The sequence below is a fragment of the Thermobia domestica genome, chromosome 3, assembly GCF_964235325.1.
Source record: "Thermobia domestica chromosome 3, izTheDome1.hap1.1, whole genome shotgun sequence".
Lineage (NCBI taxonomy): Eukaryota > Metazoa > Arthropoda > Insecta > Zygentoma > Lepismatidae > Thermobia > Thermobia domestica.
The window spans coordinates 268189582-268214214 of NC_137456.1; the positions used below are offsets into that span (position 1 = coordinate 268189582).

Sequence of the window (24633 nt, forward strand, 5' to 3'; positions counted from 1 at the left end):
GGAGGAATAACTACTCGAAAACGATTTCCACCTTTCCTTTTCTTTAATTCAAAAGAACATTTTGTTGCAGTTTATACTGACTTACCTCCTCCTTTTGCTCTAGTTTATCAAGTCTTTTTAAGATAAGGATTCTTACACTGTTGTGCTGCTAAGGGTTCAATGAAATTAGGATACTCACAGAAATTGACAAAATTAAACATTTACAATTTTTCCTCGATCTTTTACTACTTCTACAAAATTCTCATCTTTGGCGTAAAACCCTAAATGATTTCCAACTCTGGACAAGAAATCGGCGACTGAATTGACTAAATTTCTGATATGAATAATTCGGAATTTATAACGAGCTTTTGTCTCAAGAATTATCCAAGGGTCTCTGGCGCTTATGATTTCTTAAAAACCAAGTTAAACTTTTCGAATTAAATATAGCATAAATGAAATATCTAAATAGTATTATACTTATCTAGACAAAGGCATGAAGATTTCATCTCCAGCTCATTTATATTATTACTCCAATTATATGGAATAATATTTTTTGAGAACAGAGAAACTGGCCACAAATTCAATTTTTCATCATATTCTGAAAGAACCCCAGAAAAATAACGGAGACTTGAATCGCAATGAATTACGAAACTAGAATTCATATCTGGTACTTCTAATACTACATGTTCACAAAAGCCTTGTTTTAATTTTTGAAGAGATTGATCATGGCCCTTAAGTTTTTTTACGCTCAATTGGCAAATCACAAATATGAACACATCCTCTACACATGTCTGACTATCCCCACCAATATGATCAACACTCTTACTTAACGATTGCGGAGGATTATTTATAACACTTTTGAGTTGCTTATCTTGACTGCATAATTACTTGTTCATTTCAGTTTTAACACCTACCATGGCAGACGATTTCAGGGTTGGTACCATATCCCGATTTACCTTAACAGGTGTTCGCAGCTTATAATAATCTGCGTTATACATAAGTAACATATCGTAACTAGTTGACAAAGTGTTTAATTGCTCAAACGTGTTAGGCATCCCATTTTCTACCAAAAACATATGGGCAGAAGAACAGATCATGTTACATATAAGATCACAAACACAATTTCCACTAAATGACATATCAAACACCTTAATAACGCTTACTTTAAGATCTGCAAATTCAAAAGGTGTTTGATCTTCACTCTGCATTGTGAAAATATTTTGACATAAACTGGGTACGGGCAACAGTTGCAATAGTTCGAAGCATAATTCTCCTAAAAATAGTTTGCCAGGAATAAGATCCGCCGATTTGTACCTGTATCGTCTCCTGAATTTCACCCCTCGAACGTGAAAGACAGGCAATGAGAACCACATCCAATGTTAGTCTCCTACTCCTGACAATAATGTCGAATTTCAACAGAAATTTAAATGTTAGCTCCGTATTAGAACCATCAATAATAGAGAGTGTTTTGATTTCATTAATTAAAGTTCGATAAACCCCATCCTAAGCTTGTCTAGTGAAATTTAAGGTTAAATTATTCGTAAATGAAGTATTTCGAATAGTACTACTATTTCCATTATATGCCCTTGCTCCGCCACTGAAATTTGTTTGGTTAATGGCTGACTTATTCCACCCCGACGTTCAAATATTGACTTTTCAAACTCATACGAGTACCCCAAAAACTAATATCTATTTGTACTAGAGGGTTCACACTCATTATTACTTCCCGAAGGAAATTTAAACTCTGGCTCTCCTCTTGTAATTTCATGCCATATTGCTAACGTCCTTCACAGAACATTCGTATATGTGTAATACTATAACTTTACAAAATGATAACAGTTTTAGGAGCATGAAACATTTAATCCACATTCCCGAATTTCAAAAATTTAGACGAAGTGGGTGGGATTTTATTCTTCTTTCTAATCTCCCTTCTTACAAAAGATCCTACATACAAAAGTTGGAAAAGTATCTCATGTTGACTGGAAGATCTTTTTAAATTATACAGATGGTGATCAGAAAAATGGAAACACCTGAACTAAATTGCAACTTGCCAGATTAATATATTGTCGGGCCAGCTTTCGCCTTCAGAACAGCCTTGATGCGACGTGGGATGGAGGCATAGAGGTCGTGAATGGTAGCAAGTGGAATTTTACACCATTTCTTGTGCAGGGCATCGGCCAGTTCTGTGAGAGAGGATGGAGGTGGAAATCGTCGCCAGAGTTGTGCTTCCAAGACGGACCACAGATGTTCATTTGTGTTGAGACCAGGGGATTAGGATGCCAGGGGAGGTGTTGGACTTCATCCCGATGTTCCTCAAACCACGCTCCAACAACGCCAGGTGTGTGAATGGGTGCATTATCATCCTGGAAGGTGGCGTCATTTTCCAGGAACAACATCCGGACCATAGGATGCAAGTGGTCTCCGAAAATAATGACATAATCGTTGGCAGTGATTTCTCCGCTAAATGTGGCCACAGGACCCAATGAAAACCATGATATGGCGTCCCACAGCATCACGGAGCCGCCGCCATGTTTCACGGTTGGATGGAGACGCTGCAGATCATAAGCTTCTTTGGGCGTTCTCCACACATAAACACGGCCCATGGTTGTGAATATGGAGAAGGATGACTCATCTGACCATATCGCACGTTTGCAGTCCTCAACGGTCCAAGTTGCCTGTTCGCGGCACCATTTGCGGCGTGCGAAAGCGTTATGGTCCCTGATGAGCGGATTGGCCCGTGGTACACGACCCCGTAAGTTCATATCATGTAATTCGCGGCGGACTGTGATTGTCAAAACAGGGTGGGAGAGGTGCTGATTGAGTTCCTCCGTCACTTGCTCTGCAGTGACACGACGGTTCTGCCTGACAATGCGCTTTAATACCCGGCGTGACCTGTCACTCATGATTTTCTTCCGCCCACTGTTCCTCTTACCTGTTGTGGTTTTCCCGTGTGTTTTGTAGGCCGTTATCACCTTCGGACTGTCGCACGCGACACACCTAACACAGTAGCCACCCCCGTCACACTCACTCCACATAACCACGCTCCAACAATTTGCCCTCTTTGAAAATCTGAGAGGTCTCCCATTTTACATTACCTCCGTCTGCTCCAGCCACTGGACACTGCTGTTCCACTGCGCCTGACCTAGTATGGAGACCGAACTAAAAAACCACCACCAGTCACAAGTTATTGCAGTTCCATTAAAAAAATTATTGATATTTTCACTATCATTGGTTGTTTAGCATTCATTTACATTTTACCCTTTTGAAATCCAATCCCTTAGGATGTCTTAGTTACACATTTTTTCTCAGTATGTAAGTCATACGCCTTTCCTAGTTTGGTTGCAGTTGATTCAGGCTTTGCACACTTATATTGGAATGTATAATAGACATTCTTCATGACTGAAAACATATAAAATACAGAAGTACATAATGCAGAATCTATCTGTAATTACGAGTAATTACAGATATAAAATACAGAAGTACATAATGCAGAATCTATCTGTAATTACGAGTAATTACATGAGCATATTTTTTTCAGAGTAGTATTGAAGTAGGATTGATATATCATCCGTATTTATTAATATTATTTACCATTTTTATTTTTGTACCTACGTGTATAACAAATACGAACTCATACTAACTTAAATTTTCAGCTACATAAATATAAACATCGATGTCTCATAATGTCGGAAACCAAACGAATTATTCCCCTTCCTTCTTTTGCACAATATCAGTTACGCATTCTTATTCTGTTGACGAGTAATAAAAATCTCAAGTACCTTTCCAGAAATAATTCTCTAAATATTCGGCTCAAAATATGTAGTTTTAGAGATATATTGTCTACAAATATGTTGTCTCCCCACATTGCTCAACTTGTTAGAAATTAAGTTTCCAACTATATTCATTTTTTAAAGAATTATATAAACAAAGAAAGATATTGCATGTTTTTCTCTCATGTATTTTTATTTACTATTGCTAACAATTGTATAGAGAAGTCATACAGACCATTTTCTATTTTGTACAATATAATACGACATTTCCAATGAACAATAGAATGTGGAACTGCAATACGTTCAGCTTGACAATTTGGCGTTCTTTACACTGTGGAACTACTAAACACCCCTACTTAATCCCACAAACAGTAAATGTTCCTGTAATGTGTATATTGAACATGTACATGTTCAATATTGGCTAGGCGGTGGATTGTAATATTGTAATGGAGTACCGTCGTCTGTCTGGCTATAATACTCACCCTGCGCACCGTACTCTGCCGGAGCACTGTATTGTACCGGGGCACCGTATTGAGCAATATAAAGTCCTTCTGGTGGTACTGGATGACCAGATGCATTGGCGTTCCTTGACTCAACAAGTTCCCTCGTGTAGCTGACCACAATTATATTTCCATAGACACCTACACCTGAAATATAAAGAAGAATTATATAATTAAAAGCAGAAAAATGAAAAACGAAATGATGAAATTAATTTGCATCGCAATTCCTTGCAAATAAACACAGGAATTTTCCAATGTCGTAACGTACCATGAAATATTAAATTGCTAAAATAATTTAAGAATTACGCAACTAAAACATTAGGACTCAATCATTAAGAACGCCACAATACATTTCTAAATGCAGAAGAAATATTAGGATGGGTGATTTATTCAGAAATATGAAAAGAATGACATAACATTATTTTGTGTTTCATTACAAGATTTCATTTCATATCATCGCCACTGTCTCCTTTAGACTCGGCGCATAGTCTTGTGATGTTATATTAATATCACAAGCATGTATATAGTGTACAACATATTTTCATTTGTGACCTAGGGTGTGGAACATAACATTTCAAAATGGTATGTCAGTCTCTGGAAGTGTTCCCTGATTTAATCGGCAGCCAGGTAAATAGTGACAATATTTTTCTGGAATTGATAATATGTTATTAACATTTCTTCTCCTTCTAACATTAATTTTGCATAATGAAAATTTAATAATAAGAAAATTAATATTTGTTTTAGTTGTTAGAAAAATATATTCCATTTTGTGCAAGAGTGCATCGAATGTCCGATTCTCGCTCTGTGATAGCAGAACGTAATATGCATAACACTACACTATAACTTCAATATCGTTGCTGTTTCGTTGAATGCAGTTGCAATTTGTTTATTAAATACACAGAATACTTCATTGGAAGCTTGGAACGAAAACACAGTCCAAGTAAGAGCTGTGGATATCTAGGAATACTTTGGAACCCTTCGATTATTTATATTAATTCATTCCATTTAATTTTACAAAAGACAATTATTTTATGCTTAATAGTTCGAATGTTACTTCTAGCTACTCTAGCTTGAAAATCCTATGCTATATTATACAGAATTGCCGATAGATAACGCACCAGCTCTCGGCCATGGGTATAAAAACGTGTACGTTACACTGTGAACTGCATTCTTATTTCTAATTTAAAAACTTTGTAAATATAGATGTATTTTTTAAATAATATATATTTCTAACCTTCAAATGATAAAAAGGTAATTATATTTTTACACTTCTCTACAGTGTCTCCTAATATTAGAATGCAATTTGGACAAGTTTTATACTCTGTATATCAAGACGACATATTTATGGAGAAGAGAATATGATGCGATGTATTTTCCAAATACTGTATATCCTCAAACGTATGTGTTTCAGAAAATGTGTGTCATTTCTTTTTCATCCCCATTGAACACCTAGCCTGTAGCAAATATAATTGCTTACTTTTCTCCACAATATCTTTTAACAATTATTATTTGTTTCGTTGAAAATATTAACAATCATTTTTTTCTATGATTCTTAAACCAAAGTGCAAAGCGACCAAAAATATTCAAAATATAGAATGGTTACTTTTAGAGAGATTTTGCTTCGGTGAAAACGGATTAAATCTGCAGAAGTGAAGACAACTTACATCAGAATCACGATATTGTGTAGTCGTTTATTGATATTCTACTTATACCCGACCAAAGATACTGGCATACTTCACCAGTAGGATTACGATTTTACCATTTGAAGGTTTAAAAATAAATTAAGTTCAATGAAATGCAATAAGAATAAAAACTCTTAGCTTTTTCTAGTAGCTACTGCACCACTTTAGTGTGATGGCTTCTGCGTTGCTTCAATAAGAAAAACCAGTAAGCATTAATATTGCAGTAAAATCAGACTTTAAATTATTTGATAAAGAAATATAAGGAGGCTAATTATTACAGAAACGAAATTGAAGGAGGCTAATTCTTACTGCCCTAGAAGTAATGACGAAGATTATGTAATATGCGAATCAGACTGAACGAAGTGATGTTTATACAATATTTTGAAAATGAAGATCTGACAAAGGAAATGAAATAGGGACAGATAACAAGGTAATTTCGAAGATGTCGCCCGTGACGTCATAGGACAATTGCTGGAGGTGAGCAGAAGGGAACAGAATCGGCAGTTGAAATTCAGTTTACAACAGAACCCGAAAGCAGTATATGTAGTAATATTGTTAACGGAGTAGAGACGATGAATGCGAGATCTGTATATGGTAATGCCGCTACAGGACAGGAAAAAGTGTGTGATAGTGTAGAATGTTGTATAGAATCTGAAGAAAGGAAGGGAAAGAATTATAAATCAGGTGCATGAGCGGTGAAGGAGAGATTTTCTTGATGCGGTTGGTTTGAGAAATGTGCATATTGTTGAAGGCGGCGGTATATGGTATAAATGGAAACGGAATTGACCAAAGATAGTATGAATAGGAACGAAAGTAGGGAAGTATATATACCTAATTTTATTTATTTTCTGGTTAGAGAAGAATGAAATGACGTAATTGGAGACGGGGACATTTGCTCCCTGATATCCCCATGGGATGCTTAGGGGCTGCCATTCTCGCTCATCGATTTCCTGTGTACTTTATTTTAGTTATCACTTGTCGTTTAAACTGTGTGTGTCGGAAAAATACAGAAATAGTAACACAGTCTTGTTTAAATGAACAACAGCTTGCTTCATAGATCCCAAGGCAAACATATACTTTGTTATTCAGTATTGCGATCAAAATTTGCTTGGAAATCGGAACGTAAAGAATTACCTATTTATGATGGAAAATACGGCCAAAATAGCTGCGTGGTAAAGCATTCAGTGAGAAAAGATAAATAAAATTCGTTTACTAAATCAACCTCGAATTTTTCTGGTGCATAATACTAGGGGGTAAAGGTACAGTGGTGGCAAAAAATAATTACAATTTTGCGGCAAATAAAACTTTACATATAAAACGGGAGTCATCATTTTATTGATACTCCCGCCATGAAAATGTGGATGGAGTGTAGTGATCACGTACGACACTAGGGACTGTCAGCAAACGTTCACCCACCCAGCGAAAACTCAATAATGCTCGTTGGCTTTTACACTGAAGTAGAAAGTACATTGCTTTTGTAATTTAAAGTAATAATATTGGTTGAAAGAAGGTGAAAAATATCAGTTGAGAATGATCCAAGAGCATTGCCAGAACGAACTAAAAAAGAATGGAGAGATGGAGCTGGAAGGATAACTCCCATTTTTCATAGATATAAAAGTAAATATTCTCATCAACACTTTCTTCTCCTTCTCGCACAATGTAGCAAAATAATCTCCCTATGGCTAATAGCTCTTGAGATATAGCTGCTTAAATATCTAGAAATTCGAACATTTTGTCCAATATCTGAGAACGGTGGCCAGTTCGCCAGTAGACAGTTATTCAGTAGCCAACGATACTATTTGGTACCAAAATATTCACCATTCTCTTAGATATTGATCAACACCAATATAATCTCTGTGTGACTTAAGATTCCTGAGATACGGTTAGTTAAATCTCCCAAAATCGGAACTATCTTCTGGCCAATACAACAGAAACTAAGTCATAGAGAGATTATGTTCATGTTAATCAATCACTAATAGAATCATAAACATTCTGATATCGATAATAACTGGTGGCCACTGGCCAAGTGGCTACTGGCCAAAACAAGTCGCCAGTTGGACAATGGCCACAATTTACTATTGATACTAAAATATTTACCACCATTTTAGATATTGATCAACACCAATATGATGCCAGTATGACTTACGGTTCTCAAGATATGGCTCCTTAATTCACTGGAAATCAACCATTTTTGGCCAATACCTCGGGAACTGTAAGAGTGACGCGAAAAAATAATCAGTGTCTCTGATAGTTTTTGATGGTGTATCGAATGCGGGGTTCAAAATTGAAAAAAATCACAAATTACAGACAGACTGATAAGGACACAGTCATAGAGAATTCAGTAACAAAGTTTTTAAGTTCATTGAAAATTTGTAAAGTTTTTCGTTGCTCCGTTCGGGACCACATCTGGCTTGCGGGTTGTAGATTATTCATCCATGGTACATGACAAGAAGATGCGTCTGTAAAAGAACAGTAAGGTAACGGCAGGGAGTTATGCAAGACCACCGTAGCTACTAACTAAGAGTTGCAAGAGATGTGGTCTAACGGGAACGTCGTTTTCGTATATGAAAGTGGTGACAGTAAGTGTAATTGTGCAGGATATGCAATGAAAAAATTACTAATTTGTCCAAGATTCTATTTTGGGTAAAATTAGTAATCGAAATTTCATTAATTATATACGAATTACGTGTTTATTTCAGAATATGATGCGTGCTATGAGATAGTAGGAAGCCTACGCGTGTGTTTTAGAATTCTCCTTCCCTATCCTTTTTTCTAGGATGGTTCAAGATAGCGAAGCGTTTTGAAAGTTAGGATTTTTTAAGTCATTTTTCTATTGAAGCAATATTAATGTATTTATTGTAAAATTAAAATGAAGCCATTACTAGGGAAAGTAAGAGTGGACGATGAATTAGATAAGATGGGTAGTGACCTTGAGAGTGTTGGATGTGAGGTAGGATGAAAGAGTATGCTAACGTATGAAAAACTAAACTATGGGTAAGTGCATTGTTCATGTATGAGAAATTCAAACCGGGTATGAGCGTACCCGTGTCGTGTGAATTCTTAGTGTAAATTAGGCAAGTGAAATCTATGTATGAAAGGAGGGGGAGAGAAATAAGAAAATTAATATTTCCTACATCCTTTCTGGGGCAGTGGTGGATTTAGCCCGTGGCTGGGTGCATAATCCCCCTAGTTTTTTCAGTGAGCACTCACTGCCGCCACAAATTTTACCTTCTACATCTGCCACTGTATGTAGTGTATCCCTACTGTCGCCATAGGTGTTCCGTAATGTTTAGCTGGTACAGTTGAGACCTTTGTGTATTGCGCTGTATAATTTGAAATGTCATGCGGATTATTATTATTATTATTATTATTATTATTATTATTATTATTATTATTATTATTATTATTTTTATTATTATAACAGGTATGACGTGCATAATGAAAGCGTTTTCGTATGGTTACTTATTTCAGCTGTATGAGTAATAATGGAAGGAAATTCAATATGGATGATATAAAAGGAAATTCTTATTTAGTTAAGAGCAACGTCTGGATCAATGTGAAATATATCGTGTATAATGTTGAAATGTGGCATATGCTGGTAGACAGCTAAGGAAAAGAAACCATGGATTAAGACTGTACATTGGAAACTAGGCTTTCTATGGCAGGTAGTAAAAAATAGATGTATTTGAAATGGTGGAAATCAAGTAAAAAGAATACTATCAGTTGTGTTTGCTGCTGTCAGTCTTGCAGTGCCAAAGGAAATTGTGATGAAGAGAAACGGGTACAAGGGTGAAATCAAATAAAGTGGGAGGAGAGGGGTAGATACTCTATAGAGAGTAAAAAAGCACTACAAGGTTGTGGCACCTTTAAAAGTCCATTGATGCGTGTCCGAGTCTCGAACCCTGGGCCTTATTAGTCCAGGGTGAAAGTTACAGTACTGAGTTATACACACCCAGTTTGCATGGATGGGTAGCTCGTTTTACAGAATAAGAACATAACATTGATATGACAGGTTAAAGTACATTCCTTAGAAAAAAATAGTTTCTGAAGCACGGAATCCAAAATTGAGGTAATTAGGTGTAGCGATAGGTTATGCGGTATTAGTTGTTACTTCCAAGTCATAGTGTTGTCAAATGTATGGCTTGTCACGATATAATACAAGTGAACTAGTATAGGGTGTTTTCCTTACAATATTAATATGAGGAGTTAGTACACAAAACTGAAGACTTGATTACAGTAAACAACGTGTAATTAGTTTGTGAGGATTGATATCACCGAACGCAACTGATTTTATGTGCTCCCAACGGCTGGCTGTTTCATTTATTTCACCACTGCCCATGAGATCTGTAATGTGGGCAATTATCTAACCGGTTACTTGTGAGTGATGAAGTTAAACAAAATTATCGTACTGCTCATTGATAAGTTACGTGGTTCAAACCGAAATATAAGGAAAATTAATTCATTAAGAGGAGTATTTTTATTTCGCTCTACAAATATATGTATATGTTAGAACAAAGGTAATAGAATGTTTCTAGGTAATTTCTGAATTACTTGGGAGGTGATTCCTGTTTAGTTAAGCGAATTAGCACATGTTAAATGCAAGTAATATGTACAGGAAAACTCGAAGATTGAAACACAAAAGAAATTATTGTAACCCACCCGAGAATGCATATCCTACCGCAGCTTCTCTAAGAGTTGATATGGAGAACTCCTTGGGCACGATGGGAACTTTGCACACACCGATATAGCAAAGGAGCACTTAACTCACTCAGATCACAAGCAGCGATGATGGTTACTCATCTGCACCTCGAGCGGCAAGCTAATGTTTCAAAAGGCAGTTACCAGGACTTTGTACGTTATGATATCTTCATCATAGAACCTCGTACGATTTTAGGAAGTCTTCTCTATGAAAGACCTCCCACTGTCAGATCTTCTGGTTTGAGTGTTGAGAAGATGTGGTAGTAGCCAATGGAAGAAACACAATATTCAATAGGAATAATGTCTAACAGATTCTTAGCTCTGGAGAGTGTTCTGCTTTCCCAGTAGGCTATAGCGTCCATATGCCTGTGTCGCAAGCTAATATTAGAGATGTGGATTTTAAAGCAAATAAGATTTAAATCAGGTAGTGTTGGGAAAACATATATAACGTAAGTAAAACAGGAAGTTCGGTGTTAAAGGAGTTTTCTTCATCTTTTAAATAAGTCCATAGACTCATACAACGTGAAGCATCTCCCATGAGGTCAAGAGAAAAATCATGCAATGGACAGTCAAAGTGTTGAATAAAGTATTTAGGGTGCCGGGTGATAGGAAATATCAGTAAGGATCGTAACAGATCCAATAACAACAAAGTTCATCAATAACATACTGAAATATTTGTCAGTAAAAACATTTCAATTTGCAATTAGACGGCACTAATAAAACAAGTAGTACGGTGATATAAATGATGACAATGATTAGTATCAATAGCACACATACTGTTCGTTAAGAAATGTCGATCTTGACGCAAGCGGCCGTGACACTTACGATAACCGCCAAAACAATCAAAACGCCTATAGGTGTAAATTTGAGATTTTTTTCTAACCCAAAATGACACAGCATTAGTTAAGCACTAGTCGCTGGAAAGGCGTAATTGGGGAGGACCTATCTCTTCCTGACGAGAAACACAGCGTCTCAAAGTAGAAACAGTTGCATACGTAACTATTATCGTGGGCTGTCCTAAAGGCTTCTTGTACAATTGATAATTTTTTTAAATTAATGTTAGTACGGTTAATTAGATGACCTCATGTAGACATGGGTGACATTCTTATACAAGAAATCGAAATTTAGTAGGACATTTATAATTTAGTAACTAGTACCTACTTATAATATTTAAGTATAAAAAGCAGAGAGTTATTAATATATCACGCTGTGGCTATGAGATAAGGACGTAATAAATTTATAATTCGTGACAAGTGTCGTTTGAAGTTGTCACAAACTGAATGAGTAACCGAATTCATATCAAGGCACTTGTGATATAGCTGCAACAGAATTCAATATTTCATTGAAACACTTAGTTATATTCCTAATGAGTAATATATACTTTCACCTCTGAATGGACGTAAAATCTAAAATATTCTTGTCTTCACTCCTTAATAAAGCCTGAATAACGAAAGGTGAATCATGAGAAATGTTATCTACTGCCGACAAAGAGGAAAGGGAGAGACTGCGAAGTATGGCGGCTGGGTGGATTTCAACAGATATAGTAAACCTCATTCATATATGATTGTTAATGGAGGATAAAACAAAAATAATAAAACAAATGATTAGGTTGAACAAATTAGGTAATTAGCGAAGGTAATTGTGGTAAAGTATACAACATTAGTGGAACGAAGCAAAATTTTTTCTCAAAATTTAGCATGGCGGTTTTGAATTCTACAGGTTAGATAATGAAAGTCCAACAGCATAAAATCAAACATCCACTCGAAATGGAAAGAGAGACAAGCACATATTAAGGGACACCATTAGCCTAGCAGACTTGCGGGCCTCCCATGCAAGATAAAGAGATGGACTCTGGTTGTATACCCTACTTGTTAAAATAGTAATAATAATAATCCTTTTCAAAATCCCTGCCACTACCTAAGAGTATGTCTTTACCTAGAGATAATATGTCCACTTTTTGTCAATGAGAGTTCCAAGGGCCAAAAGGGATGGAAATATCAAAGACGAAAAAAAAAAACTTTATTATGATTAATTCTAGGTCAAAATTCGAAGCACTTGTTTTTTTATTTATGCTTTTTGTTTCTTCCTTTTTAACACACGTTTTGGCGGCCAAGAAATTAGAGCATATAATATTGCAGATTAACAATAGGATTAATTTACATTGCAATTTCTGATGATAAAAAAATTGTCAATAGAAGACATTATTGTAAAATTAAGTTTTATTTTTTCATCCATCGCAGGTCTTAGAGGCCAAGGATCGATTTCGAAAACTTAGGATGTTAATATATCGACGCAAATATATGTGAGATATTGAATCTTGGTATCTGTAAATATCGATATCGATGATATCTATAAATCGAAATATCGCACAAGCGTGAGGGGAATGTGATGAACCCGAATAAACATTTTAAGTCAAAAAAATTTAAAATAAATTTAGTCACACTTTCCCTTAATAAAAACTATTAATAAAAGAGCATAACAGTAATATATCTTTAACTTATGCTTCTGATTGTTATTAACTACACTATTTTAAATTATCTACTATTGTCAGTACACTGTTTTAAATAGTATAGCAATATACTCTATAATTTATAACAACTAAGCATAACAGACGATTAAATTTCTATTATATTTAAGTGGAATATCTACAAAATAATCATAATTCGTTGTGATTATTTCTATCAGTACTTCTGCCATACACTCAGAGATACTAGACTAATAGAACTAGAAGTGAGAGATTTCACCTCTTTTTTCTCTCAGACGAGAAGACTTCTACATTTTGCAGAGATTTTTGCTAATTCTGGATACCGGAGTTTCAAGATAATCAGTTCCCGAAAGTATAACGTTCGCGTGTCTGGTAAACTCCTCCTTTCCTCTTTCCCGTTTTAAGATCGGGAACAATACGAATACAATTCTATTGGTTTCAAATTATACATATATTAGTATAAATAAAGAGAAAAACTAGAGAAGCCAAGATTCGTAAGCTGATGTAGGGGGAAACCAACATAGAAAAGAACAATACATTATAAAGTTCAGTTTCCAAAATAATAATAATAATAATAATAATAATAATAATAATAATAATAATAATAATAATAATAATAATAATAATGGTGATGCAAAAATCGTTTGTTTCTTATATTCTTTTCTGAATTATTCGAATATAACAGGACATTTATAAAATTCATTAAGTTACTTTTAAAATGAATACCAAACTTAGTGATCAAATTAAATACTCAGTTTCCAGTGAAACTGTAGATTTCCGAGACACATCTAGGATCACGCCAAAGTTTAGCACACACCTTTTCCTCCCAGGTGGTTTTGTTGAAAATTCGGTAGTGTTTATTAAAAGTACTGAACCGAAATACATTACAATAATCCTAGTAAGTAGCGGACGTCTTGATTCAAAAGTTTTCAATATAGAATCTGGAGAAAAACAATCGAAAATTAGGATAGTATTAATTAAAAAATTAAAAGGGAACAGTGGTTTGATAGTTGTGGCGCAATCAGGTCGTGCGAAGAATAACTTTGCCCAATAACATTGATAATCAATGGCAAATATAAAATGAAGTTACAAAATTTTCAAACCGGAATTCAAAATCGAATCGTCCATACAGGGATTAAAACATTTGAGAAAAAATATTTTACTAAATTTTGAATAGAGATTAGAAAGTGGTCACTTATTAAATTTTCATGAATGATAACTTGACTTCAGTTTCGTTACGCTACTAATTGAAATTAAAGTTGGAATTGTAAAATTAATTTTATTTCACATTGATCGGTTTTAATAATTTCCTATCAGACGCTTTGAATACTTTCATTTCGAAATTTCAACCACATCCCATAGGAAAACAATCATTGATACGCATAATCATTATGATACGAACAACACACGGATCACCTTCAAACTATATCCGGTTCTAAACTATTCGAATAAGTAAATATACTGTTTACCGCTATCCGAGTATATCTGTAACCTTAGACTATTGGGTATTGTTAGAAGTTCTAAAGTTAAAAGTTCAAACTGTTGATGTATAACAATAAGTTATAATATATATCTATCAAATTTGAAGTTTTATAATTTTACATCAACAATCTTAGATTATGGTGCGTAAGTACATTATATGGGTCCAAGCATTTTACACCTACAAACTTTGAAACAGTAATGGATCAAGTTTTAATCAAAACTTTACAAAATAAATGAGCAGATTTTTAAAATTTATTAGTCAATTCTATTTTATTGAAAATAATTTTCCAGAAAATAACATCATATAAGTCGTAACAACATTCCTTATGTTCACAGTCTGCAACTTATAATTAGATTAGTTAGCTACAACAATTAACATTCGTGTTTCAAACCTAAAATTTAAAGTTACAGCGATGGATACAAACATTTTCGCAGATTTTCTGCACTACTTACCCATAGGATCATATGATATGGTAAGGTCTTTCTTCTTTGATGAAATCAAAGAACTCAGAAATTTGAATTTCTGGCAATTTTACTCATGCAAAAGGTCAATGTACACATTCAAATAAACAGACGTTTATTCCCAAATGTTAAGAACTTCTGCAAACATTTTTAGTAATTTGCTAATATCAAGGGGTTGATACAATTTATTACTAATAATATTTAAGAGGGCATATAAACATATGCATGATTTTGCAGGGAGTTCAAGACAATCTTTGTAAACTCTTTTGGAAAGGAAATGTTTGGAAAGGAAATGAAATATATCAGTTTAACATTCCAAGTTTATGTTAAGGGGATGATCATGATCGGAAATTAATGACAATGGCGGAATTGGTGTAATTATAAATTGAAAGGAAACATGAGTACCAGAAAAAATCCATGAAGATGATTATGTTTTCTATAAACTCACTTGATAGTCAATGATAAACCAGGGACCCCTCGCTTCGAGGTAAACGCTCTACGCTTGAGCTGCTGTGCTCTCGATGAAACGTTTGATTAGCAAAAAATATAGTTTGGTTTGTACGTTGTCTTGGAATCAAATTTCTTTTATGTTGCTTTAATCAACAGGTCTCGAACAAAACTCACAGGTTTATTTATGGTGTTAAGCCTTAAGAAAGTTTGTACAGGCCGTGTCCTTTCGTCTGAGCATATTGTTTTGCTTAATTTTATTTCTGAATAGCAAACATTTTTTAATTCCAACTTTATACTGTCTTGAGGAGCTGTCGGGGACTAAGTTTTCACTATTTTAGAACTACTTTCTCATAATTTGTGTGATAAACAATATGGGTATACGTCGTTGGACATTTATATTGTTTCAAGTTCTCCTTCTTAAACATGCGATCTAAAATATAATATCATAAGACAAATTTCGTACTAAGTGCTACATCACGAAGTGTTTGGAAATAATTGCCAGTTAAAGATCCATCATCTTTTACTTGTTTATATTTGTAATGAAAAAATTTTACCATTTAAAATTTGAAATGACCTCGAGAACTGGTCATGCTAGGACATTCGCAGCTTAATAGAAATATCTCATTGTTAATATGATGAACCAGGTTTTCAGTCATTGGGGATTTAATTTCGTGCAAGATATTTAACCTGTCTTGTAAACACCGTTATTTTCCTTTTATGATTAACAATTATTGAACTGACCAAATATAATAGATTGTGTGGGCCATCCATGGCTACTATTAGCGTTATGAACCGTTTGGATGGACATAGCCTGTATGTTGTAGTATTGTCACCGGGAATTAACTTCTAAGGTAACCAGTTGGTTAAATTGGAATTTAAGGAGCATTGAGACATGAACGTACTGTTTTAAGATCAAATCCAAACCACTTAATTACAATGTAACTTCAAGATAACCTTAGCACTAAACAACCAAAGGGACCCTACAACAGAAAAGATATAACCACTTACATCAAAAATTGTATTTAAGTATGAAATGTCTCTCACAACACGAATGCGTTTCTTATAAACATGAACAATATGTTTTCATTCAAAGCAAACTATGTAGTAGATTTTGTATTTAAAATTTAATCAATATATAGTAAACGAAATTCTGTGTTTGTGAATGTGTGTGTTGTTTATCTATTATTATTATAAATCTGAAACCTTTGGAAAGATATGTCTTAAAATTACAATTACATTTTCAATTGAATGTTTTCATTTTAAGAGTAACAAAAGACATCTTAGGAAATGTGAGGAGGCTTGTAGAAATCTTCCTTGTTTGTGTCACAACAACGAAATTTTGGCCAAACACTACTTATTGCATTGCCCTTTACTGTAAAGATCAAACACTTAATTCATATGTAACACACAAAGTTGCTCTATTTGAGTTGTTTGTCTAGGTTACATAAAACTTAAGCGCAGAGTTTAAGACGGAATTCAAACCACCATAAGAGTTGTATCTTCCCTTAACTTATGAGGTTGATAAAAAGGGGATCTACAGTTTAAATTTAAATCTGAGTTACCCACCGTATATATTTCATTCGCTTCTTTCTGGACCAAATCCTGAAGTCTAGTGCACAAAAGACAGATTCCCATGCATTAGGCCTACGAATAATGATAATAACACCTCTAATGGTTCTTATTTGAGAAAGGAGTCAATTGCAGCATATAAACACAGTAGGTAGGGGTCACTTGCCGCATGCGCAAACCCTGCACGCTGATTGGCTGGGGCAGGTCACGTGACCCAGCCCCCTTGGTCACGCCCATTGAAGCTGATTGGCTGGCCACGCCCCCGGCCACGCCCCTTCACGCTGATTGGCCGGGATCGGACCACGCCTCTTCACGCTGATTGGCTGGCGCTGGCCAAGCCCCTTAACGCTGATTGGCTGGCGCGGGACCCGGTCCTTAAGTCTGATTGGCCGGTCATGCCCCCGGCCCCGCCCACCGTCCAACCACGGTCTTTTAGGAGTGCCGCGCTGATTGGCTGGCGCCGGACCCCCGCCAGCGCACCTCGCAATATGGGAGTTTGCCACATGCCACATAAGATTCGTTCCCTTTTATGAGCACTATACGAACACATAGCAGATCGATAACACATTCTCCATCCGCCTATTTAACATAGCACATGTTACATAAGAGTCGTTCCCTTTTATGAGCACTTTTAACATAGCAGAAATTACAAAGAGACTACGAACACATGACATAGCACATATTACATAAGACTATATAGCATAGCAGGCGTGCACTCGTTCCCTTTTATGAGCACTTTTAACATAGCAGAAATTACACAGAGACTACGACAAATAACATAGCGCATATAACATAAGACTATCTAACATAGCAAGGGTGCACTCGTTCATTGAGATCGGTCAGGTGGTTCAAGAGTGATGAAGTCACAAAGAAGTCATTTTTATTTTTATTTTTACATATATCCCCCTCCCCCTCCACTATGCTGGCTCGTCAAAGTGGCATGATAAACAACCCTCAAGGTTCGACTCTCATACATGCTGAAAATTCGATCAAGATTGATGAGTGGTTCAAAAGATATTAGTTTTGTTAAGTTTTATCTATAAGTTCCCCTCCCCTCCTCCTTTCGTATGATCTACCGCTAAAGTGAAATTACAAAAATGTTTCCAAATCCGAACCTCATGTATCTCGAAAATTTTATTGAGATCGGTCGGATAGTTCAAGATTTATTAACTTACAAAAATAGTCACTTTCAGCCTTATATAAATTGATTTTTACATATCTCCCCCTCCTTCTCCGCCCCTACGTTGCTCCGTCAAATTTAAATCATAGAAACGATCCCAGGCCTGAACTTCATCTATGTTGAAAATTTGATCAAGATCTGTCGAGTGGTTCGGGAGTTATTAATTTTTATTTATTTTTATACCCCTCCCAACCCCCAACCCTCAGTTCTACTATCAAAGTGAATAGGCTAAAACCAGCCCAACCTCAAACCTCATCGATGTTACAAATTGATCGAGATCTTTCAGGCGGTTCAGCAGATTTATAGTCACAAACATAGTGATTTTCGATTTTACCTATATAGATTTATCTTTATATATACATACCTCTCCCTACCCTCAGTTCAAATAAAAACATTTTAGGCATATTGATATTTTTGCGTTATATTTGTTATATCCGAGTTCTTACCGTGAATAATTCGTCTGCTAAAGCTGCTAATTTTCTTTAACAATTCAACAAATACTTGATTGGCAACAATGGTGAAAGCAGCAGCTGCGAGTTTGAATTGCTCTAGTTCCTGCTTGCAATACACACGTAGATGGCACTGCGTCGGAATAAACACCGATCGAGAAACGAAAGTTTCAGTGTCGAATTTACAGTCTTCTGGGTTGCTTAGATGAACAGTGATATTTTAGATCCTGTTTAAATTCAAATTTAAACTTTCAACTTGGGGAAGGGGGAGAAAGAGGTTTAAAAATGATTAAAAATGACCCATATTAGTGCTGTGCTGAATCCACATTTTTTGGGGTCGCTGAGATGAACGTTGACACTTGCGATGGCATGCGCCGCAAGATGGGGAGGGGGATATAATGGTCGAAAATGACCAATGTTAGTGTTCAGTCTATAGTTTTTGGGATCGCCGAGATGAACAGTGACACTTCTTATGGTGTTTAAATCCAAATTCAGTCTCGCATCTTGTAAGAGAGGAAAGGGAAATAAATAAAACGCATAAAAGTAAACCATATTAATGTTGAATCCATAGTTTCCGGTGTCGCTGAGATGAGCTGTGACATATCTGATGCTGTGCCGCGCAACATTGAAGAGGAGGAGGGGGAGATATATATATAAAAATGGTCCAAATTTTCCGATATTAATGTCTGGTCCGTAATTTTGAGGGTCGCTGAGATGAAGAATGACACTTCCGTTTGAAACCAAATTCTGCCCCGTAACTTGGGAGAGGAGGAGATAATAAAATGAAAGAAAACAATTAATATTAGTGTCGAATTCATGGTTTTCGGGGTCGCCGAGATGATCAATGATCTTTCCGATGCCGTTTAATTTGGTGCCATTAAAAGCAAAAAAGAAAATTTACCTGTACTAAACACATGACGTACGGAATTGTGCATTTAAGTATTCATTTCACCCAGCAAAGCGGGTAAATATGTGCTAGTAAAACTTCATAATTTTGGAACCACTGAACCGATCTCATTCAAATTTTCAACTTGGATGAAGTTCGGACCTGGGATGACTTTTATCATTTATCATATTGGGTGTATCAGACCACCACTCTTATGGATTTTTCTCAGCTCGTGGTGCACGTAGGCACTGGAAACAAAAAATTCATGAGAAATGAAAAATAAAGAATCAAATGGTGATACTTCCATATTCAGTGGCGTAGCAGGAATACATCAACGGGATTAATTTTAAATTTTTTAATGGAAACTGGTACCAATTTCGTTTTCTTTAGAAGTATTACTGATAAAGAAACAGCTTTTACGGGAAACACTTTTCGTCATATTCTACGGTTTGAAATCTACTTATGTTATTTGTTGTTGAATTGCCACTATCAGACCACCCATTTCAGGCATTTTTCTCTGTTCGTAGTGCACCAAGCCACTTAAAAAAAAAGGAATGCCCAAATCGTATGTGAAGAATCAAATGGTGATGCTTCTATATCAAGTGTTGAAGTGGAAATACAACCACGGGGGTCAACTCCAAAATTTTAAGTGGAAATTGGTATCAATTTCGATTTCTTTGGAACTATTATTGAAATAGAAACAAATTTAACGCTAAACACTTTTTGTTAAGTTCTTCGGTTTGAAATCTACGTCTGTTATTTGTTGTTGAATTGCTACTATGAGTCCACGCGGCACAGACATTTTTCTCTTTTCGTAGTGCACGTAGACACTCCACCGAAACTGAATGGCCAAATCGTATGCGAAGAATCAAATGATGTTGTTTCTATATCCGTGTTGCTGCTTCTATAATGGTGCTGTTGAGATCCAAATTCAGCCTATCCAAAAGAGGGGGAATGGGAAGTACATAAAACGGATACAAAATAGCCCATACTAGTGTCGAATACATAGTTTTCGGGGACTCTGAGATGACCAGTGTCACATCCGATGCCGTGCCGCCCAACACGGAAAAGGAGGAGAGGATATATATATATTATATATATATATAAAATGGTCAAAATTTTCCGATATTAATGTTGACCTGTATTTTTTAAGGTGGCTGGTATGAAGAATGACACATGATACCGTTTAAAATCAAATTCAGCCCTGTAACTTGGAAGAGGGGGAGATAATAAAATGTCAAAAATTATTATTATTACTATCGAATTCATGGTTTTCCGGGTCGCCGAGATGATCAATGATCATTCCGATGCCCTTTAATTCGATGACATTCAAAACGAAAACAGCATATTTCATGGGTACTAAACACATGATGTACGGATTTGTGCATTCAACTTTTTATTTCACCCAGCGAAGCGGGTAAATATATGCTAGTAAAGCTTCATAACTTTGGAACCACCGAACCGACCTCGTTCAAATCTTCAACATGGATAAAGTTCGGACCTGGGATGACTCTTATCATTTTAGTTTGATGGTGCCATGTAAAGAAAGGATATATATATATATATTTATATAGGGTGTATCAGACCACCAGTCTTAAGCATTTTTCTCAGCTCGTATTGCATTTAGACACTGGAAACAGAAAATGTCTGATCAAATGGTACATGAAGAATCAAATCGTGATACTTCCATATCCAGTGATGTAGCGGGAATACCTCCACGGGTGTCAACTCCAAAATTTTTAATAGAAACTGGTATCAATTTCGATTTCTTGAGTAGAAATATTGAACAAGAAATAACTTTTACGGGAAACCCTTTTCGTTAAATTCTACGGTTTGGGATCTACGTGTATTATTTGTTGAAATGCTACTATCAGACCATCCGGTACAGGCATTTTTCTGTTCGTATTCCAAGTAGACAGTTCAATCAAAAAATGAATGAGTAAACCGTATGTGAAGAATAAAATGTTGATACTTCCATCTCCAGAGGCGTAGCCGGGATACATCCACGGGGGTCAAGTCCAAAATTTTAAATGGAAGTTGGTATAAATTTCGATTTCTTTGGAAGTATTATTGAAATAAAAACAACTTTAACGGGAAGCTATTTCGTTAAATTCTGCGGTTTGGATCTACGTCTGTTATTTGTTGTTTAATTGCTACTACCAGTCCTCCCGGCACAGAAGTTTTTCTACGTTCGTAGTGCACGTAGACACTTCAAGAAAACTGAATGACAAAATCGTATGTGAAGAATCAAATGGAATTGCTTCTATATCCAGTGGCGTAGGGGGAATACCTCTACGGGGGATCAAATAGAAAATTTCAAATGTAAAGTTGTATCAATTTCGATTTATTTGAAAATATTATTGAAAAGGAAACAACTTTTACAGGAAACACTTTTCGTTAAATTCTACAGTTTGACAGTCTGTTATTTTTTCTGGAATTGTTATTATCTGAGGCAATTTCCTCTGCTCTTTGTGCACGTCGGCACTTTAAACAAGAAATTGAATGACTAAATTGTGTGTGAAGAATAAAATCGTGATGCTTTCATATTCAGTGGCGTAGCGGAATACCTACACGGCCAGTAATCTCCAAAATTTCAAATGTCAAGTTTTCTTTTTCGATTTCTTTGGAAGTATTATTGAGAAAAATTCTTATTTTTGTTGTCATCTGTCTTATTTGTATTAAAGGGATGCCGGGAAACCATTTATTCTGTACACGGGGCCTGATCTCCTGAAGTCTTTTGTGTTGAGGAAGGAAGTGCCCAGTCCTCTGCACACCAAGTGCAAGAGACGAAATGCTTTCCTCGACTGTCCAGCACGATTGGGAAACCGTTGACCAAATAGCCAAACAGCCTCGCGATAATTCTGCCGACTTCACTCAATACTATTAACATATCAAAAGCTACGATATTTGAAAAAATCTTTTGGGTCCCCTCAAGCACACAAAATAATAGGCAATATGAGTCGAAATCAACAAACGTTCAACAGTTTATCTTTCAACTATAAACAACAAATATTCAACTGTTTTCTATCAAAACTTTTTCTGTTTTCTTTCCTTCAGCTTCGTCAGATGGCACTTATTACTCTATTTTTTGCTACTAATAACCATCATACAAAAACGTCTCCTTTTTCTCTCATTTTTGTAGCTTCTTTCCCCCTTGACTTCCTCTTCCCCTGTATCTCATTATTATGTCAGGTGTAGCTTTTGCGCACGACATTTTGAACTATTTACAGGTAAAATTCAATTATTTGCATGAAAAGGCATGTTTAGAAGGAACAAATATCCGCAGGCGACAGAATGAAATACAAAATAATACGCTGTATTATAGGTTTACAAGTGTAGTGTTGCTAGTCTAAAATGATTACAAGTGATTTACGCAGGATATAATAAGTGAGTGTATTTGAGAGATGGTAGTATTTGATGTTATTTTCTACTAGCAGCATATTTTTGCACAATGTACAACACCTGTATTTTATTTGTACTAGTGCAACGTTACTAGTACGAAACCATGGCAAGTGCTAGTGAAATTCGTATCATTGACAAAACCCATTTCTCTCCACTATCCTGGCTTGCGCACATAGCCCCGATTGCTGACGGGCTTGCTCTTTCGTGCGCACTCCCGCTCTAGCGTACGTGCCCACCAGCTTTATTCTGCCATGGCCCAAGTGGATAGCATTCGTGTTTTTAATGGTCACATTGCAGAGGTTGGTTTGTGTTTTTGCACTGTAATATTTAATTATTCATCCTTGTATTTTATCTATGCCAAGTGAGACATTTTCCTGTCGTCATGGAAATCCTTTTAGGGAGCAATAAGAAGGAAATTAGTGAAAGAATTATGTTTTAACAATTGTTTCAAATGGTGCGCCAAAAGTAAACTTGTACGTATTCTTTTTCCTTCTGACTCTTCTTCTGCTCTGAATCAGCGGTTTGTTTTAATTCTTCAGACTTAACTTCCATCATCTTTTTATAACTTTTCTTTCAACTCAACCTCCTCTTCTTTTTTCTTGACTAATTACTCTATATCTTCACTTTCTCTTTGAACTTTACACGTTCTTATTTTTCCACTATCTACTTCCTATCTACTACTATTATTCCACTATATTTCTATTTCTGTATGGTTTTCTTCTGTTTATTTCTTTCATTACTTTATTTTCTATTCTCACCTGTTTATCATAGTTGTTTTGGACTTCTATTATTTGTATTCTTTCCTTCTATTATTGTTGATCTAGTGGGTATTCCCTGACTCATATTAAGGTATTCCGTTTCTACTACCTGCTTTTCGGTGTGTCGTCTACAGACCTGATTCCTCTGTTATCGATTTTCTGGTTCAAGATTCTCATATTTTACTTCTGAATTTCGATTTACCAACTAACTTCGATTAGTTACCAGTGAACATATTTTCTTCCCTGTATTGGCTACCTGAATGGAGCTTAACATAAAGTCTCCATTGAACTAAAGTTTCGTCCATCTTCTACATTCATATTTGCTTCTAAGTCATCTAATGCTTTTGTCGTTCAATAAGGATGAAGGTCTAGTCTTCCTTCTGAATGTCTTCATCAGGTAACTCATTGATTCTTCTTATGTACCTATTTGTATACCTTTTGGACAATATTGTCCAAAATGATTATATTCGTTGCAATTTCTACATTGTGCGCTCCTAGCTGAACATTGATATTCAAAATGTTTCCCACATACTAGTCAACCATGTTGATAACATACAGATTTTCCTCTGATTGTTTCAGAACGAAACCTATTGATTTTATGGGGTTTGTCTTGGTGGATTTTTGTACCTTTCGTCGATCTGTTGCGGCATTCAGTTGTAGCGAAAAAAAAATGCTTTTGTGCACTGATTTAACAATGCACATCGCATAGATATAGCAAATCATGTAGCATTGCTGGAAAGGGAAGTAACCATGTTTTGTGAATTTTATTCAAGAGTAGAAAAAATGAATCTAGCTGGTCTCACTGTATTATTGATCTTCATTTGTGCCTAATTATCTGTTCTATACTAGTATCCTGTGTTAAATGCATACAAAATCTTTGA

The 24633-nt window shown here is 35.6% G+C and overlaps 1 protein-coding gene across 1 annotated transcript in view; it reads right to left on the reverse strand.

The window, feature by feature from the left end:
* Nucleotides 1-3934: 3934 nt before the first annotated feature.
* Nucleotides 3935-24633, reverse strand: part of LOC145681647 (uncharacterized) — a 227172-nt gene continuing 206473 nt past the window's right edge. The window contains exon 6 of the mRNA XM_081753269.1: nucleotides 3935-4396. Within this exon, the coding sequence (XP_081609395.1) occupies nucleotides 4161-4396 (236 nt within the window). The 3' untranslated portion in view covers nucleotides 3935-4160. The remainder of the gene's footprint in view (nucleotides 4397-24633) is intronic.